Source organism: Sciurus vulgaris (genome assembly GCF_902686455.1).
Source record: "Sciurus vulgaris genome assembly, chromosome: 15".
NCBI lineage: Eukaryota > Metazoa > Chordata > Mammalia > Rodentia > Sciuridae > Sciurus > Sciurus vulgaris.
Genome location: NC_136476.1, coordinates 45619939 through 45644178, shown reverse-complemented (window position 1 = coordinate 45644178; position 24240 = coordinate 45619939). Strand labels below are relative to the sequence as shown.

General features: G+C 40.4%; 2 protein-coding genes across 3 annotated transcripts in view; one reads left to right on the top strand and one right to left on the bottom strand.

The window, feature by feature from the left end:
* The window catches only part of MOB3B (MOB kinase activator 3B), a 187057-nt gene that overhangs the window by 278 nt on the left and 162539 nt on the right, over positions 1 to 24240 (top strand). The window lies entirely within an intron of this gene.
* On the bottom strand, positions 261 to 17272 carry IFNK (interferon kappa). Its single transcript, XM_079112369.1, has one exon. It carries the CDS (start codon positions 5387 to 5389, stop codon positions 4802 to 4804), a length of 588 nt encoding a protein of 195 aa, XP_078968495.1. The 5' UTR covers positions 5390 to 17272; the 3' UTR covers positions 261 to 4801.

Sequence of the window (24240 nt, the reverse complement as noted above, 5' to 3'; positions counted from 1 at the left end):
AGTCCCGTAGCAACTCGCTTCGGATTGTGTCCAGGAGGGCAGAGGTGTGGGGCGCACTTGGGGCCGGTGCAACAGGCAGCCGGGAGGTGGTGGACCCCTCCCTACCCGCCTTCCGCCGGCTGGCTTCCGGGGCTGGAGCCCACTTTAAACCGTGCCCGCGCCTCGGCTTCTGGCCGCCTCCCGGTGCTCACTTCCCCGGCAGGAACCTGGGTCCAGTTTCTAATCATGAATCCGAATAAAATAAAATATCTTTATTTTAAAAAAGATATCCCAAGAAAATCCTCCTTTCGGGGTGCAAATCTATCCCCGAAGCCATCCCTCATCACAGATGCCTGCAGGGTGCGCGCTGGGCTGTGGGTGGCGGGAAGACAAACTTTTACAAAAGTGCGTCTGGGCAGAGGACAGTGTTTGGGTGGCTTGATCTTAGTGAAGAGGCTCGCCTTGGGAATGAGTAGGGAACTTGCACCCTTAGCCAGGTCGCTCCCCCCTCTCCGCACCCGCCGTCGGGCTGTGGATGCTTCACAGAGGGAGGGAGGGAGGGTTTGTGGGACGTACAGATCCTACTGAACTCCTAGGCCAACTGTCAAACATCTGGAATTACAGCCCCTCTCTTTCCCTGCATGAAGAAGGTGAAAACCCTTAAAGTTTTCTTTGATTTCCCCACCCCATCTTGGACCCCTGCAAGGGGATGTGGGTGAAGGGTCGACCCCCGGCGCCTGGCTTTACCAGAGGACCCTAAACCATTCGAGATTCCTTCAGCCCCCATTCCTGACGCCCCCCACCCAACCCTTTCCTGCAGGGACCCGCGACATAGCCGACCGAGATCGTGTCGAATGGCCTTTTGTTTCTCCACGTTTCCCCTATTGTTTGTGTTTCCAACATCTGGTGGGGCTTGGAGAGAGAAGGAAGCACCTCTTGTCCCCCACCCCCGCATTCCACGCGAGTCCCTGGGCCAGCACGGGTCTGGGATCCCGGCTGGGACCTTGGTGAGGCCGCCGCACTCGGGCCTTGTGGTTAAAGGGCGGAGAGAAAGTTGTTTCTTCCCCGCCTCCTTGGCTGCCTGTGGCCCAGGGCGCATTTCTCAGATCTTATCCCAAGCGCTCCGCAAAGGATGAAAATTCGAGAGGGATGCTGCTTTCGAGAGAGTGGCAACAATCTAGGGTGTTCAGCGTTTGGTTCTAGAGGATTTCAATCGCTAGCTAAGGACGTTGTGACTGGGCCACTGCTCAGGCAGTGGAAGTGAGCCAGGGCACCTCTGGTAGGCATAAGGCTGAGGTTCTGGAGTTTGAGTTTCCCAGGGCAGGAGGGCAGGTGATACTCCCTAAAGACTGGAGAAGCAGATAACTTAGGAAACTTCAAGATTTTACCTGGAAATAGTGGTGTAGTGGCACACTCTGGAGTCTATGGGGAGTTCTAACTGCTCATAGGGCTCAAGTTCAACCCCACACACCTCTTCCCTGCATTGTAGAAAAAGCAGACCAGAAGCACATGGTGCAGATGGGGCCATATCAGTATTACTGCTTCCAAGCCTCTGAGAACAAGTGGCTTGGGATGCCCCCAAATTCCTCTGTGGGTGCACCTGGTAGATTACAGGTGGCCCTGTTTGCCTGTAAAAACTAGACGCGAAAACATCGTATTAATTCTTATTGAGTGTGGACCATTTACTAAGAAACTAGGGTAAAAGCAAATTAGCCACCCTGAGAAGAAAAGTGCCCCAGATGGTTTCGGGAGAGCCGGTTTTACTATCAGGGGAAGCTGAGTCTGTGCACCTGTTGGAACCTATACTTCTTGATAGCCTTGCAGTTGACCTGTTTCGCCAGTTTTTTTCTATGGGAGTCCTAATCAGTCCCTCTCCCAAGGAGACTCAGTTACACTCTATTTGTCTTCGTTCTCCCCACCCCCTACTGCAGATTTAACCCAGGGCCTCATGCACTCTACCACTGAGCTATCTCCTCATCCCTTGTCTTCCAGCTCTCCACGTTTTGATCCCTCTCCAGTTCAGAGGAAGGAGGAGGCTTATGTGGGGACTTTTGTGACCTATGTGCCCATCCAATGCCCACCCCCCCTTTTTTTTTTTTTTTTTTTTTTGCTTGCTGGGTGATGGAACCCAGCGTCTCCTGCATCTGCATGGTAAGCAAGTGCTGAAACACTGAGCTACCCTCCTGGTCCCCACTCAAAGATTTTTAGTGGAAATTTTATTGTGCTGGATTCTGCACAGGTCTAGGTGTCCCTTTACTGACTTAACAGAACTTTTGAGCTTTCATTTAACAGAGAAGTAAGACTGCTAAGTCAGGAATATGGACACAAAGATAACTTTCTCCAGCAATTTCTGGATATTACCAGTGGAATCACCAAAAAGAAAAAAAAAAAAAAAAAATAAGCAAGATCTTTGAAGTACTGGGAGACATTTCATACATTTCATTATGAAATGATTCCCCAAGGAAGGATTCTTTGAAATTTAGCAGCAGCAGCAAAATAACAATAAGGCCTTACACAAGAAAGGCCTGCTTTGGGTACTGTTGTTCAACAAGTACCCAAAAACATTATTAAAAAGGTGAAAGGACATAAGGGAAATAGGGTACTCCTAGACGAAGATAAACTTGTACAGCTTTTTTAATTTTAGAGTTTAAAAAATTCCCCCCAAAATTATTGTAGACAAAAATAGAAAATACAGAAGTGAAAATTAAAAGAAACAAAAGGAAGAGGAGGAGGAGGTAATTTTATGAATAGCATTTGAGTGAAAAATCTTATCTAATTATACCCTTGGAATAAATTTCTAGAGATGGGAAAGGAGTTGGTGCACTTTTTAGGATATTTAATATTGCCATATTATCCTGTTTATCATCTCCCTAACAATATGCAAGAGGATCTGTTTTGCATATCCTAACCTCTACTCACACTGTGTATTATTGTTTTTCCTCTCTGCCATACCGATGGGAATACTTTATTGCTGCCTTATTTTGCATTTCTTAAATTGAAAGTGAGAGTAAATGTTTTCCCTACTTCCTCCTTTGTGATGATACTCTTGGTGTCCTTGACTAGTCATTTTGGCGGGAGTGTTCTACTTTGCCTTTTTGTTGGATGTACTCTTTATAAAAGCATACCATTGTGATGGCTACCCCTACCCATATAATCAGACAATCTATATTGATTGGAGAGTGTCAGTGTTATTGGTCAGTTATCTTCCCTCATGCAGAAAAATACTTGGCAAAACTGCAACCATAAATTACTAAAGTAACCACCATCATCCTAGTAATTAGAGCAGGTAAAGGCAGTATTAGAGAAAATCAGAGAAAAAAATCAAGCATATATTTTCTGCTCAGTTGTTTGCATACCCCAACTCCTTTATAGCTCATGCTGTTCTTTTTACACCCCCCACTCCAAAATCTGGAAGAACTCTGTTGATGAGTAGTTTTTACTAAAGGGATTACGCTAATTCATTTTATTGTCTGATCCTTCTGCTGATAACCTGTTTTCCATGAGCCACAACTTCTTGTTCATTTAAACATCTCTTCTAACTTTTTGGCTGAAATTTGCCATGCTTTTGTGGTAAGACTTTCTTTGGCTCTTTTGGCCAAGAGCCCTGCCCTTGGAACAGTCTTGAATCTGAACTGTTTAGTGATGTGTTGTTAATAGCATTAGTAGGAGAGGTTTTTCAAGAACTGGATCAGGTACATTTCACCTTCATTTGTGTAACCACTGTCTCTGGGTTAATTCTTGATTGAAGGTAGATGATTCTGAAATGGGATGGAGGAGAAAGAGAAAGAGACAATTCATTTAGCTAGTTGGCTAATTAAAACAAAGGGCCATCCAAGAAGAGTTAAGTAAATAATCTAGGTAATGTGGATATAATGTAATTTTTTAAAATGATAAAAGAAGTTTAAGTTCCATGTATTATTAGGAAGGCTACTTTACTTGACTGACAGGAAGTAGTCTTCTAACTAGGAAAATGCAATGTAAAGTTCTTTCATAAAATGACTCTAAGGCATTCATTTTAGGCACATGAACATACAAAAACAAAAACAGCGAAAATTAAAACTATACTTCTTTTAGAATTTTCTATGCCTTTAGACATAGGAATCAAACAGTATACATCAGGCATGAGGGGCACTTTTCATTAGAGTAATAGGCTCCCAAGGACTATTTAAATGAAAGCTTAATGGTCATCTAATTTAACAGTCCATCTAAATACCACTATAAATACCATTCTTTAAACTGCATCATTTCAAACCAACCAAGCTGCCAAGCAAATGTCCAAAAATGTCATCCTCTTTCCTCTGGGAAAGGAGTGAGGGGTTTGACTCTACAGAGCTTCTATAAACTCCTTTAATATGCTGAACTTTTATGGAATAAACAACCTTGACAACCAGAGGGTAGGCCATTGGGATGTTGTATTCTGCAGCATTCTCTACTCCATATCTTCTGGCCATTATCCTGGTGACTTTTGAAGGTGGTAGAGCAAAGCTAATACAAGAGGGCCAAAGAAAAAAGGAAGAAAAAGTAGAATAAGATGGAGAGGAAATCTAATCCTTTAAACCTGTCATCAGGACTTTCTAACAAAATTCGTCATGTCACTCATTAGATGGTTGGTATTATCTCTTTTGAGAGATGAATGTGACTGATGTTCTGAGGTCAGATTTCAGTTAGACAACAAACATTTCATAAACTGCCAGCAGTCTGACTGAGCACAGGATTGATTCTAGGATAGTATAGTCATCCTTAAAAGGAAGATGAAGAGGGAGGAAAAGCAGGGGATTTTGGAGGAAATTAGAATTTTATTCTAAAAAATATACCTTATTTCCTAAGAAGAGCACGTGAATGTTTCAAAGTAGTGGAAACATCTTCTGATTTCCACTCGGACAATCTCCCATGCACAGCGACTGTATTTCTTATCCTTCAGGAAATTGTATATTCTGCTGAAGTATCTCCTCAGTTTGAGTTGGCTCTGCCAGAGCACCTCAGCTCCTGAGTGTTCCTTTTCATCAGCTTTCACTTCTTTCATGTCTTCCTTTTCTTTATTCTCTTTATTTAAGCATTGTTGCAGATACTCTATTTGCTCATAAAGTTTGTTTTGGAATTGTACCAGTTGTTCCTTGTCCCAAGTGGAGTTGGAGGTATTTTGGCTGAAGATATTGATGGCCTGTGTGAACATTTCATAGAAGATGTACTTGATGCTTGTTTTCTCAGGCTGGATCTCTTTGGGCAACTTAAAATCTTGGATTTCTCTGAGACATTCTATAGGAATTGAATTGCTCATCTCGTTCAGAATCTTCAGATTTTGCCAGGTGACTGTACTCAGATGAACTTTCAGTAAGTTACAGTCCTGAGAGAGGATGCAAGTCATAAACAGACCCACAAAGTGAGCAAGCCAGATGTACTTTGGAGTCATGTCAACCTTGATTTTTTTTTTTTCCCCAAACCAAAATCTCCAACACCCACGGTTGACAAAGATGCTTTAAGTTCATTTATATGTGACTCTATATACCTGAATTTCCTTATGGGGAGGAGTTTTCTCATTCTCTTCATTTGATGGTTGTTAGGTTGCAGCCTCTTTCTTTTGCCTCTGGGGCTATTTTACCTTTGGATCACTACACGGATACCAGAAATGTAAAAAAAAAAATTTTTTTTCTTTTTGAGAAAAGTGAGCAGAGCATTACCTTTGTTTTACCTTAGATACCTAGATGGCCTATCCTAGCACTAAAGAATCACCCTAACAAAACTGATACAGAGGAGCTGGGGACGCAGCTCATTGGTAGTGCACTTGCCTAACACGTGAGGCCCTGGGTTTGATCCCCAGAACTGGAAAAGAGAAAGGATTCTTTTTAATTTAAAAGAAAAATTACCCACTCTGTTACATAATAGAGATTGATGCTACAGAAAATATATTTTCATACATAGCCCTGTAGCCAAACATCCTTTCTCATTGAGTTAATCATAGACATTGATCAAATGACTGATTATTGATGATCAGGTTACCAGAACATAACCTGATTTAGGTTTTTTTCAATTTTGATAAATTAAGTTTAAATATTTGAATATTTTGTTTTTATTTGTTTTTTTCTGGATCTCAAAAAAAGCTGAAGAACAGAGTTGGTCAATTTAAGGTGGCATTTATCAAATAAAATACAGACTGGTTGGATTTTCTGTTGTCATTAGAAGAGTCTGGTATTCCAGTTGTTCTTTCCTTCAGTTAAATCCATCTCTTGCTTGCATTTCATATGCCTTAGAAATCCTCCAGTGAGTTCTATTATATTTGAGGATATTTTTCTGCTTCATGTGCTCTCTTTTGTGGTATTATATGTTTTCTTTTCTGTTTTTTTAGATTTAGTTTAGACTGTTTTTTAAACTTTTGCTTGGTTATCTCTCCTTTTTTTGCTTGATGGTTCTGGACTGTAAAGAATTTTGTTTGTTCTTATGTTTGTTTTTTCACTAAAGAGGCCAATAGGGAGGAGACTATCCATTTTAGCCAGACTAATTCACACCTGGACCAGTGGACTGTGGTAATGATGGTTATCCTCCATTCATGGCCTTTAACTTAGGCCAAATAATCTTCTGATTATGGTTAAAGCAAATGGATTCCTTTCTCTAGAAAGATAAAATGGGATGTCATTAAAAGAGTCTAGCTTAAAAAAATAAAAAAAAGAGTCTAGCTTATTTTATCTTTTTTTTTTAAAGAAATACATTAGTTTTAAATATAGTCATTTAAACATGGTAAGTAGTCAAAATTTCACAACAACCACAGGCATTGAAAATTTGGCTTAAAAATTCTTGTCTAAATCAGTTGGCTTCATCAAAGACTCATTGTGAATAAATAAGATTTCTTAAAATCTTGTCTTTTTGGGCTGGTTTCTTATGAAAAGAAAACTTAGTGCATATATTACTCTATATTTTCTATCTATATAAATTCTGATTTCCCAGACACATTTCGTGAGTGACTAATTTCAAAAAGGAATTAGAAAAATGGACCTTTTTATCAGATTAGAAATTGACACAACCTTTATAGAGGCCCAAATAGTGGAGGCTATGGATCAAAAACCTTAAAACTGTATATAATCTTCAACTCAGCAATTCACCCTTTAGGAATTTATCCCAAGGAATACTGACAATGTCCTTAAAGACTAGCCTCTTAGAAAGTTCATCACAGCTAAAACATGGAAGACAATTTAAATGTACAGTAATGGGTACTTACTTCAGTAAACTGTCAATTAAGACTTCTGTGCAAGTATTAAAAATTATGCGTGCTACTATATTTGGCCCCTTGGATAGATACACTTTGAAACTTAAAAACAAGCTTCCTCATGGTAGATTCTGATGCTGTTTTTTGTTAAATATAGATATATGCATAGATATACATAAAAATCCTTGAGATATATGTGCTAAAAATTTTGAGTCATTATCTCTGTTTTTTTTTTTTTTTTTTTTTGGCACAAGGGATTAAACTCAGGGGAACTTGACCACTGAACCACATCCCCAGCCCTATTTTGTATTTTATTTAGAGACAGGGTCTCACTGAGTTACTTAGTGCCTCACTGTTGCTGAGACTGGCTTTGAACTCTCAATCCTCTTGCCTCAGCCTCAGGAGCTGCTGGGATTACAGGTGAGTACCACCGTGCCCAGCTAAATCTCTGACTGAAAGAATGAGTAATTTTTATTCTTATATTTCTATTTATCTAAAATTTTAAGTTTTCTGTGATCAGCATTTCTCATTTAATAAGGCAAGATTATATTTTTAAAAGAAGATACACTAAAAAAGGAAAATTATTATATATGTGAAATGTAATCAATATTCTTTTTTTACTTAAACTTGTCCATTCTGGAGTATTTCAAAAGGAAATGTCAATTTCCCCTAAGGTTCAGTTCCAATTCAGTTGATATGAGCAATGTAGAGTTATGTGGGAGTTCAGTTTACTGTTCTTGCAGCTTTTTATTTAAAATATGTTTATGTATGAATACATACATTTATGATCACACACTCATTTATACATGCACACATTATCTATAAAGTGCAAAGCACCCCTGAGGGTCATGGGTCCTGTTTTTCTTTTTCTTTCTTTCTCTCTAAACAGCACTGGGCATTGAACCCAGTGGTGCTCTATCACTGAGCTCCATCCCCAGACCTTTTTATTTACTTTTTTTTTGAGACAGCGTCTTGCTAAGTTGCTGACTTGAACATGCAGTCCTTCTGCTTCAGCCTCCCAAGTCATTGGATTACAGGTGTGCATCCACTGTGCCCACTGAGGGCCATGCTTTCTTATATAGCTCATGTCTCTTCTATCTAAAACTTCTTGACTAGTCCCAGTTAGACCTGTTTCCTCCTCTTTTGAGCTTTTGCAGTGCCTCATCTTCCTTAATTATAAGTTTTTAAAACAGGTAATTGTGTAAATTTTGATCTCCTGATCCAATACACTCTACCCCACACCCCAGCTTGCCTATAGTGCCCAGTATACTTTGTTCTTGTTTAGACAGTTCAGCAGTACTAACCAAACTGAGGTTGTTCAGTTGTCTTACTATGACAAGAAGTTTCTGCTCATAGGTGATGGAGTGGCAACAGATTTGTCTTTTTTAAACCATTCTGAAGTTCCCTGTATTTTCTGCCATGCATAGTTTTTGTCATTTTTACTTTTTCATCCCAAATTTCCTCCCTTTGCTGCTGTTCCATATCATATCCTCATTTATTGAAAAATATTTTAAGCATTTATCACAGGTAAATCATGGCCCAGGTGGCATGTAAGGAGGAATAAACAGTACATGATCTCAAGGTAGTCACAGTTGAAGAAACAGGCAGCTTTGGAGTGTTTTAAGTAGGAGGATCAAACCTTAGGGCTTCCTATAGCATGAACTTCTTTCCCATGTTTTGTAAATGTTAATTGATGATGATATTGACAATATTTGTGACAAAGAAGGAAAGATGGTTGGCATGCATGTCTGCCCCTCTCCCACCATTAGGATTGCCTGTTTAGCAAATAAAATTACTGAACACTCATGCAGTATTTGAGATCAACTTTCACAAAAATATCCATTCATTGTTTATCCAAAATTTAAATTTATTTTATCTGGCCAGCCTCTTCACTATTCTAGCTCCCACTGGTCTCTGTACAGAGTTCGAAAACAGCCTTTGCAGGAAGCCTTTCCTCTGTGCTGTCTCTCTATCTGTCTGTCTGTCTGTCTCTCTCTTTCTTCTGTGGAATTGCATTTCATTTCATTCTCTGTGCTGGCTTTACTTGTGCACATGTTCCTAACAACAGTACGTATCTGAAAGAGCACACTGTATGCACAGATCACTGCAATTTGTTCCATTTAGAAACATTATTGAATGCTTAGTTACTGCGTCTTGCCTAGTTTGTTGAAGCCGTCACCTGACTGTATCTCAAAAGATAATCAGAAATTTGAAAAGAATGTCAGTATAAGAAAACACCTTTATCCTTAGAATGTGTCTATCACAATTGCCCAGTCTATCATTAGCAGGATGTGATTGGTGTGCTAAAGTTATTCCTGTAATATTAGGTTCTTAGTTCCTTAGCATGACCTGGAGTGATCTCTGTGTAGTCAGGGGAAGCTGATTAGCAGAGGCGACCCTGTTATTCATGGAACTGTGTTAGTTTGTGGGGATTATAAGGCAAACAGTGGGGGGACAAGATGCAACTTATTTGACAAAATGGAGACATGAGACATTTCAGTCTGGCAAAATAGCTTTGGTTCAGCTCAGGGGCACACAGCATCTGCTGTTAAGATTTATTGCTTCCCCTGATGAGGCAGGTTTTAGATCAGGGTGAGAATGTCTTGATCATCCTGTTACTCAGTATGTGAACATGAGTCATTCTGTTTGTGAGCTCAGAAGGTGACTGAGTCCAGGAGACAGCCCAGGTACAGGAGGCTTCCTTCCAGGCCAGGCAGAACTTCCCTCAGGGCATGTAGACCATGGTCTCCCCAAACTTGCAGCTGTTACAGCCTGGACCAACCCTGTAAACTCTGTCAACTCCATCTCACTGCCTCCTCATTGGGTCCAGCATCTCACAGGGTCTTCTGTCACTTTCTTGGTTGTATTTCTTTCAATGCTGTATCTGGTATAGAGATTCATAATGACTACACAAATAATACACTGATTCGTCCATACTACAAAGATTCAAACTCTTCAAGGGACATGAAGGCTGCCTGAAACCTCAGCCTCACTTGATGCTACTCTCCTTTCAAGCAGTAACTGTAACTAACAGTTTGGTATGTGACCTCATTTCTTTCTCCCCATTATACTCTAATTTTCATGATAGCACATATCGTGGCTGGTTTGTTTGGTGCTCCCTCCTGAATGTTCAGTAGGACCCTCAGAGATTGAGAGGCCTGGATCAGTTCCATGGGTGGGATGGAAGGACTGGTATATGTATTTATTCAGTTGTCAAAATACTACTATAAAAATTGCAATACTGATCCTGTAATAACATAGCACTCTGCACATAGTAGGTGCTCAGTTAGTATTTGTTGGATGACTGAATGAAGATAATGAAGCCATGTCTCAACAGGGAAGTTAGTTCTTGGTTTAGTTCTTTTTGTACAGGGATATGAGGAGGACAAAGTCAGGTGTTTGGGGTGGACTGAAGAGTTCATAGCATGATTGAGGGCCACTCAAGTGTCCATTTAATGTCCTCTACTACTTCCGATGCTTCTTTTTTGAAATTCCCTGGGGCTGTTTAAGTCGTAAGTACTTTTGTACTTGTACTCTAATGATATCAAACTCTTTTGTATTATTTGGTTGATTCCTAAATGATCCCCTCCAGACTAGAAAAGTGACTTGGTCAGTTTGGTATCCATGGCAGCTGTTACATATAGACACTGAGTGTTGAATCAAACACTGCCATGTGATTTCTTGTGATTCTCAAGCCTGATTGATATTAACCACTGTGGGCAAAACTGCTGAGTTCTGAGAACATCTTCCACATGACCAGTCCTTTGCACTAGATATGACCAATAATGGTCACTTTATCTTATCACCATTAGGGAGGCTCTTGGGGCAAACTAACACCTGATTCTCTTTTATAGCCCAGCTGAAAACCTGAAAACTATGCACATAGTAACTCCCTACATAGGAAGCATTTTGAATCATTAGAAAATGATCCCTGACAAAAAGAAATTTACCATGTGAAATAAATACTTTCGTAAATAAATATGCACATATAAAACATATTCTCTGTTTGGAGGTTACTAGCAGAGTCTCCATCCACATCCTCACTCCACTGTAGGCTTCTCTAGGTTCTTTTGAGTCCCAATAGGGCTTTCACTTCTGGAGTAGTAGTAGGACTTTCAGATGGTGGCAATGAAAGATGTCACTAATCAGGATGATCTTTCTACTTGCTGAGCAGATGTGGACTTCTTCCTAAAAGACCTCTGAGGGTGCCTGTAGCAGTTGGGAAGAAATGACAAGAGTGGAGTAGGCAATTGACCGATGTGCTCTATCACAGATAAAAATCTAAGGAGTTGGTGGTGCAGAGATGAGGAAGGTGTCTTCTCTTAATTACTGGTGAGCTCATATGTGGTCATAATGTTTCTTGACATTCACGAACAGCATAGAAAAGCATTTTTATGGAAAAAGTCAAGTGATCTTTCTCTGGACTGGCAGAGGACTCACGTGCTGCAAATTTTTGAACTTCTTTAGTATCCCTGCAATGCCTGGGATTAGAAATGGTGTCTGGGAATAATCTAGAGCCAGAGGGAGATACTTTTCTTCCTCATGACACCCCTGCCCTAGGAAGCGTGTGATGTGAAGACTAATCATAGGAAGTAGGGTTCCGAGGACTTATTTAAACATCAACTATGGAGGTCAGAGGGTTGGCTTGCTTAAGGTCACACTGGTACTTGGGGAAAGTTGGATGGAGGTTCAGGTCCCCTCACCTTGACTCCAAAAATGTAAGTCCTTCAGTGTCATGCAGAAAGCTCCCTTCCCTCTGACTCTTTCCAGAGGAGAAGCTCCCCTATCCAAAGATCTGTTGTCCTTTCTGGGAGGCCAGAGAGAGTAGCCATAACTCACAAGGGTATTTCACAAGGGCTGGTATTTCACAAGGGCTTTCAGCTCTAATAGGAAGCCTAGAAAAGGAAAAAACCCTGATTTCAGTCTGATCCTCTCCTATTTCTACAAAGTTATTTATCATTATGCAAATAAAGACTCCATTTTCTTAGACTCCTAGTTCAGTGCAGGCCTAAAGTCATTGCCCTAGAAAAGTGACTTATAATGGGTTTCCTGAGAGATATTGGACTTTGTCCCATATCTGAAATTAATTTATTTATGTATTCATTGAATACATCGTCAAACACATTCATCAAATACATGAAATGTATCAAATCATGCCTACAACTGTATCATTGCCTGCACTCTTGTGTATTAATAGCATGCTTTCAATAAATATTTGGTGAATAAATATATTTCAATATTTTAACCTATGAATATATTATAATAGAAATTGAATTTCTGATCAGTTCAACAACTCTGTCTTTGTTAAACTGTGTAACCTTGAGGAAATCACTGAAATTTTCTGTGCTTCCTCTGTAAACAGGGATGATATAGAATATCTATCCAAAGCACGCTTGTGGAGATGTTCAGTGCTGACAGACGTTCAGTGCCTGGTACATAGTAAGTGGTCACTGCATGATAGCTGTCCTCACTGTTGTCATCTTTTTTACCTTCAGTTGCCTATGGTTTTAGACAATGATAAATCTAAGGATACAAGGGCAGACAAGACAGATGTCATCCCTTGAAGAAGTTCATGGAGGCAGTGATATCTGAGTTCAGTTTTAAAAGGCAAAAGTTTGAATTAGGACAGTGAAGGTAGATATGGAAATGAATGAATTACTTGGAAGGTAAGAATGGCAATTTATTTGGAATAGAAGGAGAGTGAGAGAGGTCAAGGGAAACTAGGGAGAAGCTGAGGTTAAGTAGCTGAGATTGCTTGTGAAGGGTGAACAGGTCTACTGGTGCAACTGGTGAGTTCTCAGCTGGACATGTGGGTCTAGACAAGTACAAAAGACTGATGCAGGAGATCCTGGGAGAGGATTTGAAAGTATTAGCTGCAGCCATAGATGATAATTTAGACCATCACAATTAGTGGGTCTAGCTAGGGAGAAATGAAAAGATGTGGGACAGTGTTGGAACCGTGAGAATCTCCTGTGTTTAAAGAGTGGGCAGCAGAAGAGGAAAACGAGAAGGAAAGTGCCAGAAGCACATGGAGAATGGGGAGGGAATACTTCAACTGTTCTATCTGTCTCTGCCACTTTGCCCAGATGGCCGCAGAATTCTCCTCAGCAACACATTTTCATGCAGCCCTTCCCAGCTAAGCTCTGTTTTCCACTGTTTGACCTACACCTAACATTGAAGATGACACCATCTTACCCATGAGATATTTAAAGCTTAGAGAGGACATAATCCATTGAATCCTAAGATCAAGCTCTTTGGGCCATTCTAGAATATACCCTCCATGAAAAACATCCTGTTGCCAGATGTGTGTCTGTGAGTTTTTGGCAACATCAGCTAGACTCAAGGTTAGCTTGGTTGCTCTACTTTGGCCACTTGGGGCTGTAGGAGACAGAGGATATATTACTTCCCAAGCGTTTTCTTGACAAACTTCCGCAAACTGGACACTTGGAACAAACAAATTTATTCTCTCATAATTCTGAAGTCTGAAATAAAAGTATCATCATGGCCATGCTCCTTCCAAAGCCTCCAGGCAAGAACCCTTCCTTATCTCTTCTAGTTTCTGGTAACTGCTGGCAATCCTTGGTTTCTAGAGCTGCTGTCTTTGCTTCCATAATTACATGGCATTCTCCATGTGCCTGTGTCTCTGCACAGGGCCTTCTGGTAAGGACACTGCTCACTGAATTTAGCATCCACCCTAATCCAGTTTGATCCAGTATAACCTCATCTTCACTTCATTCTATCTCTAAAGACCTTTTGCCAAATAAGGTCACATTATAGGTTCTGCTGGTTAGTATATAAATATACTAACCATATATACATATAGTATATGAATATACATCTTTTGGGAGGACACAGTCAATCTATAGTAGGGGATATGCTGCAGGAAGCCCTAAAGGGGACAGGTTCTTACACCATTTCTAGTATGTTGTAAAAAATATGGCTTAGGGCAGACAATGTACTTACCTGGAAGTTGTTTAACTATAGGTCTTTATTAGAAAGAAATGTGCTGTACAATGATATTAGTAATTAGCTATTAGTAATGTTCTCAAAGATCTGCCAACATGATCAGCCAGACATTATCTTTAAGTATTCTTTAGTAATAATCTGCATAGACTTTACTTTTATTTAGCAATTACTAATGTGCCAACTCTTTACATCTTCTATAATTCTTACAGCCACTGTGCAGTATAGGTGTTCTGATCCTCAGTAAAGAGGAGGAAGGATTTGAAGCTGTTTAAAGACCTACAATACAAGAGGGTAAAGAGTAATAAATCAGAATTAAGGGAAAATAAGAGAAAGAAAATGGGAAGTCAGGGTTAGAATTAGAACATAAAAATGCATGTCATAATGTCCAGGTAATTATTGCAGAGAGTGTCATATTTTTCCTTGTCTTTTCTGGAAGCAGAGAAAATGTTATCAGTGAAAAAATTCACAGTATCCAAAAGATAAAACATAGCAACAGCAAGACTGTCCTCGGTAGAAGCAGATCATTTCCTGGTGCTGAGTTCTGGGAGGAATTTCTCCTGTAGGCCTTCAAAGAGAGAACCGTGGGCTAGCCTGGGCAAAGACCCTGGAACACGCTCACAGGAGTGACCACTGTCACGTGCATGGCAGGGCTGATCCTTGTAACCTCCCTCAGGTGGACAGATGTCTCCTTGCCAGTGTGCAGTTCTGTGGCAGGCACTCTGCAGCACTCTGCAGGGGTTCAGTGGGTTCCTCATGTCAAGCTGCAGGAAGGAGTTTGACTGCTGAGTTGGCCTGAGGTAGTGTTTCCTCCCCATCATCCAAAATGGGGAAAAGTGTGGTCACACATGTTGGCAGTCTCTCCACAGACTGCCCTGGCATTTCCAGAGCTGTTGCCCAGATCCAGTCCTTTAATCCCTATTAAATGTACAGAGGAACTTTTGGGGAAACAAGTTGTCGGTACCACTCTCTCCCATTTTGTCAGCGCTGAGAAAACAAGCTATGCTGTGGGATGGTTCAGTGCCATGAACAAGGGAAGAGCATACTGGATGTCCACCTAGTCACAGGTTGAGTTGCTGGGTGCTGTTCTAAGGAACTAGATGCAGCCACCTAAGGAGGCAGCTGGGGGTTCATTCTCCATTGAAGTAATTTTTTTTCCCTGAAAGAGCATCTTCATAGGTTGTATGGCTTAAAATTTAAAGCCAGGATAGCCTCATGTCTCCAAATGTTACAACTAGTATTATCACATCCTCTTGGGATTATCAGTATTGTGTATTTGAGTATTTTTCCTTTAAGAGTAAAACTCATTATGTGGAAAGGACCATGTGAATGGCCCCAGAACTGAAGCTTCTCTGCATTCCCAGTGGAGATAGAGTTAAGAGAACAGAAATTGGGAATGTCCTATGACATCTGTGTCAGGACAGGGCAGACATGCTTATTGCTAAATATGGCAATACAGATTCTCATGGTTGGTCCCAGCAATACTGAGTCTACAACATTCTATCCGTCATCCATGTCTGAAGATATAATGCCTGCTACAACATGGTAAAAGAGGGGTGGGAGAAGGTTCATGTCCATGGAATGTCCAGGATTTCAGGAAATAAATTAAGATTATAAGGTTTGATAAGTGCTATGAAGGATATAAACAGCTCCAGAGAGTGTTTGAGTGAGACGAGAGGTGAACTGAGTTCTGCAGGATGAAGAAAAGTCAGCTATGTAGAGCAGGAAGGATAGTATTTGGGGCCAAGAGAACAGCCAGTTCAGAGGCTCTGATGCAAGAGAGCTTGGGATATCTAAATGCAAAGGAGATTAATTGTGTTAGAACAAAAGGAACAGAGAGGCAGGTACGGGGATGGTTGGGATTGTGTATGGTGTGGCAGGCCATGGTGGACTTCCAAAATGATTATTTGACCACTGAAAACATATGAAAGAGTTTTAAATGAGAGTGGTATGATGTGCTTTAAAGAGACATGTTGGTGGCCCGATGGCAGGACAGTTTGGAGAAGGGTCAAGCATGGAAGCAAGGAGGCCAGTTTGAGAGTTGTATTTCAGCAGACAGGTGAGAACTCTGGTGGTCTAGATAAAGGCAGGATCATGAGATGAGAGATGATTTGAGAGATGATTTTAGTAAATTGCTTATGATGCATTTTGGGTCCAGACTAACATCTGTCATTATCACCAAAGGCAGTTTCCAGAAGTGCCACTGGTTATCCATTTGATTCTTAGGTCTGTACCAAATCAACATGACAGGTTTTTGTAATCAATAAGCAAGTAATCACATTTGGCATTAGATTTTTAGCTCCATGGCCTTAAACTAGGTTAGGTCCTTATTCATTAGATAATGACATAAGTCATTTACTTAATTGGTTTACTTAGGTTGGGGCTAGTGCTTGAATTTCACAGGTTTGGCTTGAGGCTTAAATTTTTGAAAGTATCCCTGGTGCAGTTCCTATATGAACACAGGACAAATGAATATCCCTGTATTTCTAACAATTAAATGATCTATTGATATCATAGATAACTATAGTTATATAGATATATATGTATTGTTTACAGTTATATAAACACAAAAACATAACTTAAGAAATAATACAATTTTTAGAGAAAGTGATCCTAATCTGTTATTTATGAAATACAGATGACAGCCTATAGCCAACAATGTCATCTCTCTCTGATTTTTTTTTTTAAATCACAGAAACGTCTCTCAGTACTAATGCTCTGACTTGAACTGTACTTCTGTGAAGCACTGGTGTTTAATAGGGTGGCTCAAGGTGTTCCTGTCCCTGAAAGTGAACATCCACAGCCTTTCTTGTGTCACAGAAATATTAAATCAATGAAGTTTCTACATTTCAGATGAATTTTCAATATTTTTCTTAAACTTGTGGCACCTCTGATGGTTTGCCTAGTAAAACCTAGTTTACAGTGATATCTTAGCTTTAGATTAGTTATTTTATGAGCTAGCATCTGATTTGGTACACACTGGTTAGGTTCATATTTTTACAAATAATCTCATAGTGTTCTGCAACAGTCTTAGGACTTTCCTGATACTCACTACTGTAAAAAACATCCAAAAACATAGAAGAGCTCAAACACGGAAGAACATTGCTGACTTCTCTGTTTGGAATGGGGGTATGTGAACTGCAGTGGGCCCTTTCTAAGCAGTGATCAGGGACAGAGACATTTGATCTGTGACTGCCATCTTCCAGGTGGCTTCCCAAGTTGCAAAGTTTATCCTCATCAAGTTGGGGCCAAGTGGCAAGATCATAGAGGCGTGTGTGTGGAGGGCTACGTGGGCTAGGCGTAGGGCGCACATACCACTTCCACTCACATCACATGGGCTGGCACTTATGTGGTCACAGTAAAGTGCAAGGGATGCCAGGAAATGTCGTCACATGCCTAGAAAAGAGAGGGCACAGTTTGAGGAACAGTTAGCTCACCTCCGCCATGCTCCTGATCCACTGGAAAAACAGTCTTATCAGTCAGAATGTATTTGCACTGATATAAATTGGCCTGATATAAATTGCACTGATATAAATATAAACAGTGTTGGCTGGGCATGATGGGGCACATTGTAGATGCCCAGTAGAGATTTGTTAAAACCCACGTAGAGGGAATTGGAGTTGTCAGCCATAGTTAGTTTTCCAGTGGAGTTATTTTCTTTTTTGAAAGAGTGTAAGAAGTAGTACTGTTGAAGTAAAAGACTTAAAACTTCTTTTCAAAATTATATAGAAAACAAGATAAATGATTAATTTGCCATCTTAAAAAAAGCATGCTTTCTTTACCAAAAAATAAAAACAAAACAAACAAGAAAACAAACAAAAAAATCAAAAAAACTGTTTGGTAGAAAGATATTATCATTGACTGTCTTTAAAAACTAGAACCCATGTTATAAGCTAGAGTTATTTCACAGTGTACATATCCTTCAGGACATCATGTTGTACATGACAAATACATAACAATTTTTTTGTCAATTAAAGAATAAAATAGTAAGATGACAACAACAACAAATAAATAAATAAAATAGAAAGCTGTGGGGTGACCAGATCCTATGGAGTGTATTCACCACGGGACCAACACATAGAAGATCTTTGGTACCATCGCCAGTTACTACTGCAGTGGGCATAGCATTGCTAACTTGCATCTGTTATTTCACTTTGTCACCCAAAGAATGCTGCAAGATGGATATTTTTATCCTCATTTTATAGTTGGAGGACTAGTGCTTCAACAGAGTTGCACATCTTGGCAAAAGTCACATAAAACTAAAGTCTGCATCATTTTCCATTAAGCTGTTACTTATGTCAAAAATAGGTGTCTTGAGCATGTCATGTTTTCCTTTTTTTGTTTTTTAATAAAGAAGAAAATTTGTCACCTAATAACATTACAACCCTAACCTCTCAAAAATAGCTTTTTAAAGACAGACTGGTAAAGTCTTTCTGGCTCTGACAAGATGAGTTAAACACGCTTGGGTCTCTTTTTCTGCCTGTGGAGTGCGCAGTCCTTTCCCTCTTTATGTGGTCTGTTTAGATGCTCAGAAGCTGTTTATGAGTCCCTGCAGCTTGACCTAACCTCGGAGACCAGGCAGTCTTGATTCCAGGGTGTGGCTGGAATTCATTCTGGCTTCTGTGGCAGAAGGGGCAGAGAGCCTGGGTCTGCCAAGGTCTCTGTGCAGCCGCAGATGTGATGAGCATCCCAGGGCTGTCCTTTGGAACTCGGGGGATCCTACTATAGAGACGGGCTGTGGGAAGGACCAGAAGCATCAAGCAGTTAGGTTGGATTGATTTTCAGAAAGCATCCTGAGGTGCAGAGTATTCACATCCACTTTCCAAGAGTTGAGTCTGTGAAATTCTAGTTTTGCTGGAAACACCACAAAAGGATTTTGTAGTTAAAGAAATCTAGAATACCTATATGTCGAGTGTAGACTCAGTATATGGTAGCATATTAAAAGTCTCTAAAATCTTGCGTCATGATACCTGTTCAACTTGTTTAACCCATGACATGTTAAATTTATGTGACCATGTACTTTAAAAAAAAAATATCACACTTCATATCCTGAGGATCTAGTATTTTGGGGGAACCAACTCTGAACCACTGATCTAAGTAGAGTGGACAAAGTAGACAATGCTAGGAAAGAAATCCAGTATCCAGATTTTGGTGACCCATCTCCACAGAGGATTATAAAATTACTTTTATTTGGGTAACATAAGCAGTAGTGATCACATAGCATTATTGTTTTCTTTGATTTTTAAACAAAAGAGAAGTATGAGATACTCATGCTTTTATGGTGTAAAATGCCTTTTCCCCATTTCTTTTTTCCTCCTTTCTCTTTTTCTATTACCACATAAATGCCTTACTTTCATCAAATGAGTGACTTAAAATTTTGGTTTTTTTTTTCAGAAGTTGTGTTAAAATTCCCTTGAAAGGAAAATACAGTTGTAAATAAAGTGCATGTTGTCACTAAAAGTATTACATATATTTGTTGGACTGAAAACTTGATTTGATGTTTCTTTAAATTTGAGGAACTTGGAGTGTCTGGAGAGCTTCCTCCCTCTTTCCTTCCTCCCTCCTTCTCTCCTTCCTCCTTCCCTCTCTCCTTCCTTCCTTCCCACCTTCCCTCCCTTCCTGTAGCAAATATATGTTGATGTTAATACTTGACCTTAGAAAACAAAACTTAATGTGTCTTTTTATACTGTTTTATTGAATGAACAAATTTGTGCCTTACATTAAATAATGAGCACTAAAAGTTTTGTATTAGTCATTTGACAATTTTGATTGCTTTTTGTGAGAAACTAGAGTTTTTCTGTAGTCAGATGTTTGCTGGCAGCTTTGTCTTTCTGACATCCAAAAGCCAGACACTGTCCAGAGAGCACCAGTCATTTTGGAAAACCTGATGGGGTGTGGGAGACAACATAATATTCCCCAAAAGATGTCCATATTCTAATCCATAAAGCCTATGAATATGTTTCTTACAAGTCAAGAGGGATTTTGCATATGGGATCATGTTAAAGCTATTGAAATGGGTAATTGCAGTGTTATCTTGGGGTCCTTAAAGAGAGAGGCTGGCATGTCACAGTTTGAGGAGATGCAGTAACAGAATAGAGGTCAGAGTTTGTAGGACCAACAGACAAGGAACGCAGGCAGCCTCAGCAAGCAAGTAAAGTGAGGAAATGGGTTCTCTTCCATAGGACCAGCAGGAACCTAACCCTGCCACTTGTTCTAGCTTCCTGACCTCTGCATTGTGAGATAATTAATTTGTGTTGTTTTAGGCCACTGAGTTTGTGATAATTTGTTAGAGAAGCAATAGGAAAGGTTCCACTTTTCCTGTGCTTGAAGGCAATGGGTGGTTGGATTAACACACTCCTAGGTCCCTTCTAATATCCTGCTCCCAGCATCTGGCCTAAGGGTCCTGCTTTCTTGCTGTCCTTTCTCTATTTCCTCAAATTCCAGGGGCTAACCATCACCCTGGCTCATGCTCCCTGCTCAGATTACAGTGACCAAATCAGACACCAACAGACTTTGAAATAAGTGATGTGATTGGTCGCTAACTATGATGTCCATCTTTTATTTATGTAATAACTGGTGAACTGAAGAGTTCACTGCTGAAAATATACTTCATTCAATTATTAATAAATACTCTGCAGTCACTGAAATGATGCATATCAGAATCATGTGAGATAAGGACTTTGTATATTAAAATTATGGCATAAATCCTACAGTACAGTTGATATAACAGGACTAGGGGGCAGACTGGGGTGTCCTCATGCATCTGCTGAATACCAAAGACTAAATTTGGCTGATACAAATGTTGGGGATGTCAGTAAATAATCCATGAATTTAAAGTTGAGCAAACAGTAATGGAGCATTACTTGTACCTTGTCTGAGGTCACAGTTCAATTCTTCAGGAATCACTAAGACCCTGAGATTTGCATGTAGGAGGTTTACTGTGGACAGCTGATGGCAACAATACCCTGCAGATAAATAAAGGAGCAAAACTGGGCAGAGCAAGAAGTTGACTGTGATACACAGGGGGCTGTGGAGCTCAGACAGCCTGAGGAATTGTTCCTCATCAAGGCGAGGGGGTCTGGCCTGAATGTGCCTGCATCAGCCAGTTGGTGGATGCCGGTGGCCCATCCCCCATGGGACAAGCTCCCTCCTGGGGAGTCTCTCTCTAACCAAGCATGATTTCTTGAGAGCACTCAGCTAGAGCTGTCAGCCTCCAACACTCCCAACAACTGGGAACATAAAGACACTCATCCTAAAGGAATCTGGACAGCACATTAAGGGTCCAATACACTTTTTTTTTTTTTTTTAATTTTTCGATGATTCTGGTGCTACTGGCCAACTCTGCTTTACAGAGATCCAGTCAGTATTTCTAGCAAGCACAAGTCAGAATCTGGGGCACAGTAAGCAGGGAGAGCAGAGGAGCTGACAGGGTGCTGACACCTGACAGGTCAGGACTGCTGGAGGAAGAAGGCAGGGCTGCCTTCTAGGCCTGAGTGGCAGCCTCCCCAGCCCAGAGAGAACAGTAGCCTCAACATGGTAGATTGATTGGCCTCCACTTTTGCCTTCAGTTATGGCAACTTGATAATCTGAAGGAACATGGAGGTCTTGTTACTTGGTCTCATCTCGTCGTTTCAGGGTGCTTGGGCTCTGAATTGGAGCAGATGTAGACAGTGACAAGAACTTGAAATAAAAAGTTGCTAGGTTTAATGTTTCTGGGCTCTTTTTCCTCTAGTAAAATATAGGTGTGGTGTAAAGACAAGAGGACATTCTTTTTGAGCTCCATGTCTCTCTCCTATTTTCTTTTTCCTTTTGGTTGTTAGACCCCCAACACACATCACGTTCTGCCTCCAGCGTAGCCCCCTCCAGGTCTTCATTCACGAAGAATTACATTTCTGGAGTCTGGCTCCTATGTCTCTGAATTACAAAATGGTGGGGTCAGCACCTCTCATGCTCTGAAGTGACTGATCGGCTCACACTTAGGTCTTTGAGGAACTTTCCTCTATCCCCACCCTCCAAAAAGGGTCAGCAGACCTCTGAGGGTGGTGGCTAAGAATTCAGCAGGGAGATAAACAGGATAATAGAGGACTTTGTCACAGAGAGCTGACAGCTGTGTTTTAGAATTGCTGATCTTAAGGCTTAGGCTAAATACCAGATAAAATGAGAGTCCTGCCCACTTCCTTGTGATATTCTCTTAAGAAAGAACGAAGACACTGCCATCTGTAAGAACTTAGTTTTGACATCCTGGTGGACAGAGGGTTTGGAGGCCCCAGGACAAAGGCTCTTCATCTGGAGAATCAAGTGGGACCCTTAGGTAGTGTCTGCCTGGAGAGGCTGTGTCAAGAAAGATTCTGAAGTCCGAAAGATCCCTTGTCTGATTGGGAGGCAGCTGTACACCTAGGAAGGCATGGACACCTGGCACATGTCTAGCCATCTCTGAACTGGAGTCTCCACACAACAGTCCTCAGCTGGCCGAAGGTGTCTCATTTTTCAAGATGATATTCAAGGCATATCTTTTATCCAATGTGGGATGTCCTATACTTTTTTAGTTATTTAGAGATAAAATGCTGAATATCAGATGACAAATTAAAGAGTTAGCTCTGTTACCCCTGGACTCTAGGAGAAGAGATAAATCTTAAAGTAAGCATTCAAATAGTAGAGAGAGAGTTGGATTCGAGTATGTAAATATTATTTTGTTTTGTATGGTGCAGGAGATATAGATCAATGACTGACTCCACCAGAATACTTCTAGTCCTGCGCGGCTGGGTGTGCTGATATAAAGGAGAATTCTCTCATTATTTTATTGATCTGATAGTAAACAGTGAAGTATGAAGGCAGAGCTTGCAGCACTACATTTGGGAAATCACGATTGGAAATTGGAGATCTGCGAAACTGGGAGGAGGGATGATGTGTGCATGGAAGAAAAATGGAGATTGAACTGGTGGCAGAAGACAAATACAAAGTGGGTCAGATTCCAGCCTGTGACCCTTTCTCGTCTGTTGTTTATTCTATTTAGTTATACATGATAGCAGAATGCATTTTGATTCATTGGACACAAGTGGAGTACAGCTTTTCATTTCTCTGGTTGTACATGATGCAGAATCACACCATTCTTGTAATCGTACATGTACACAGGGTAATAATGTCTGTCTCATTCTACCATCTTTCCCATCCGCTGCCCCCTCCCCTCCCCTCATTTTCCTCTGCACAATCCAAAGTTTCTCCTTTCTTCCTTCACCACCCTGTGTCCACCCCCACCTTACGTATCAGCATCCACTTATCAGAGAAAACATTTGACCTTTGGGTTTTGGGGATTGGCTTATCTTGCTTAGCATAATATTCTCCAACTCCATTCATTTACCTGCAAATGCCATAATTTTCTTCTTCTTTATGGCTGAGTAACATTCCATTGTGTATATCCACCACAGTTTCTTTATCCATTCATCAATTGAAGGGCATCTAGGTTAGTTTCACAATTTAGCTATAGTGAATTGAGCTGCTATAAACATTGATGGCTGTGTCACTGTAGTATGCTAATTTTAAGTCCTTTATAGGCCAAGGAGTGGGATAGCTGGGTCAAGAGGTAGTTCCACTACAAGTTTTCTAAGGAATTTCCATACTGCTTTCCAGAGTGGTTGCACCAATTTGCAATCCCACCAGCTATGTATGAGTGTACCTTTTTCCCCACATCCTCGCCAACACCTATTGTTGCTTGTATTCTTGATAATAGCCATTCTAATTGGAGTGAGATGGAATCTTAAGGTAGTTTTGGTTTGTATTTCTCTAAGTTTTAGAGATGTTGAACATTTTTTCGTATATTTGTTGATTGTATATATTTTTTTGAGGATGTCTTTTCCTGAAAGATTGTCAAGGACTATGGATAAAACTTCGGCTGTAATTTTAAAATTTCCTCTTTCCCTAGTAACTTATTTTTGTCAAGCAAACAAACCAGAGGCTGCCTTAATTATATCAATTCTTGGATTCTTTTCCTTGCTGGAAGTTCATGACATTGCTCCAGGAGTATATTCCTGTCTTGCAAATTGTGCCTTTTAACAGATCCTGTTGCTGTAGTAGGAATTTTGAAGGATGTGTGGTTGTGTCCC

What these genes read in the sequence shown, in the direction of transcription:
- IFNK (XM_079112369.1), bottom strand. Translation starts at nt 5,389, where the DNA reads ATGACTCCAAAGTACATCTGGCTTGCTCACTTTGTGGGTCTGTTTATG.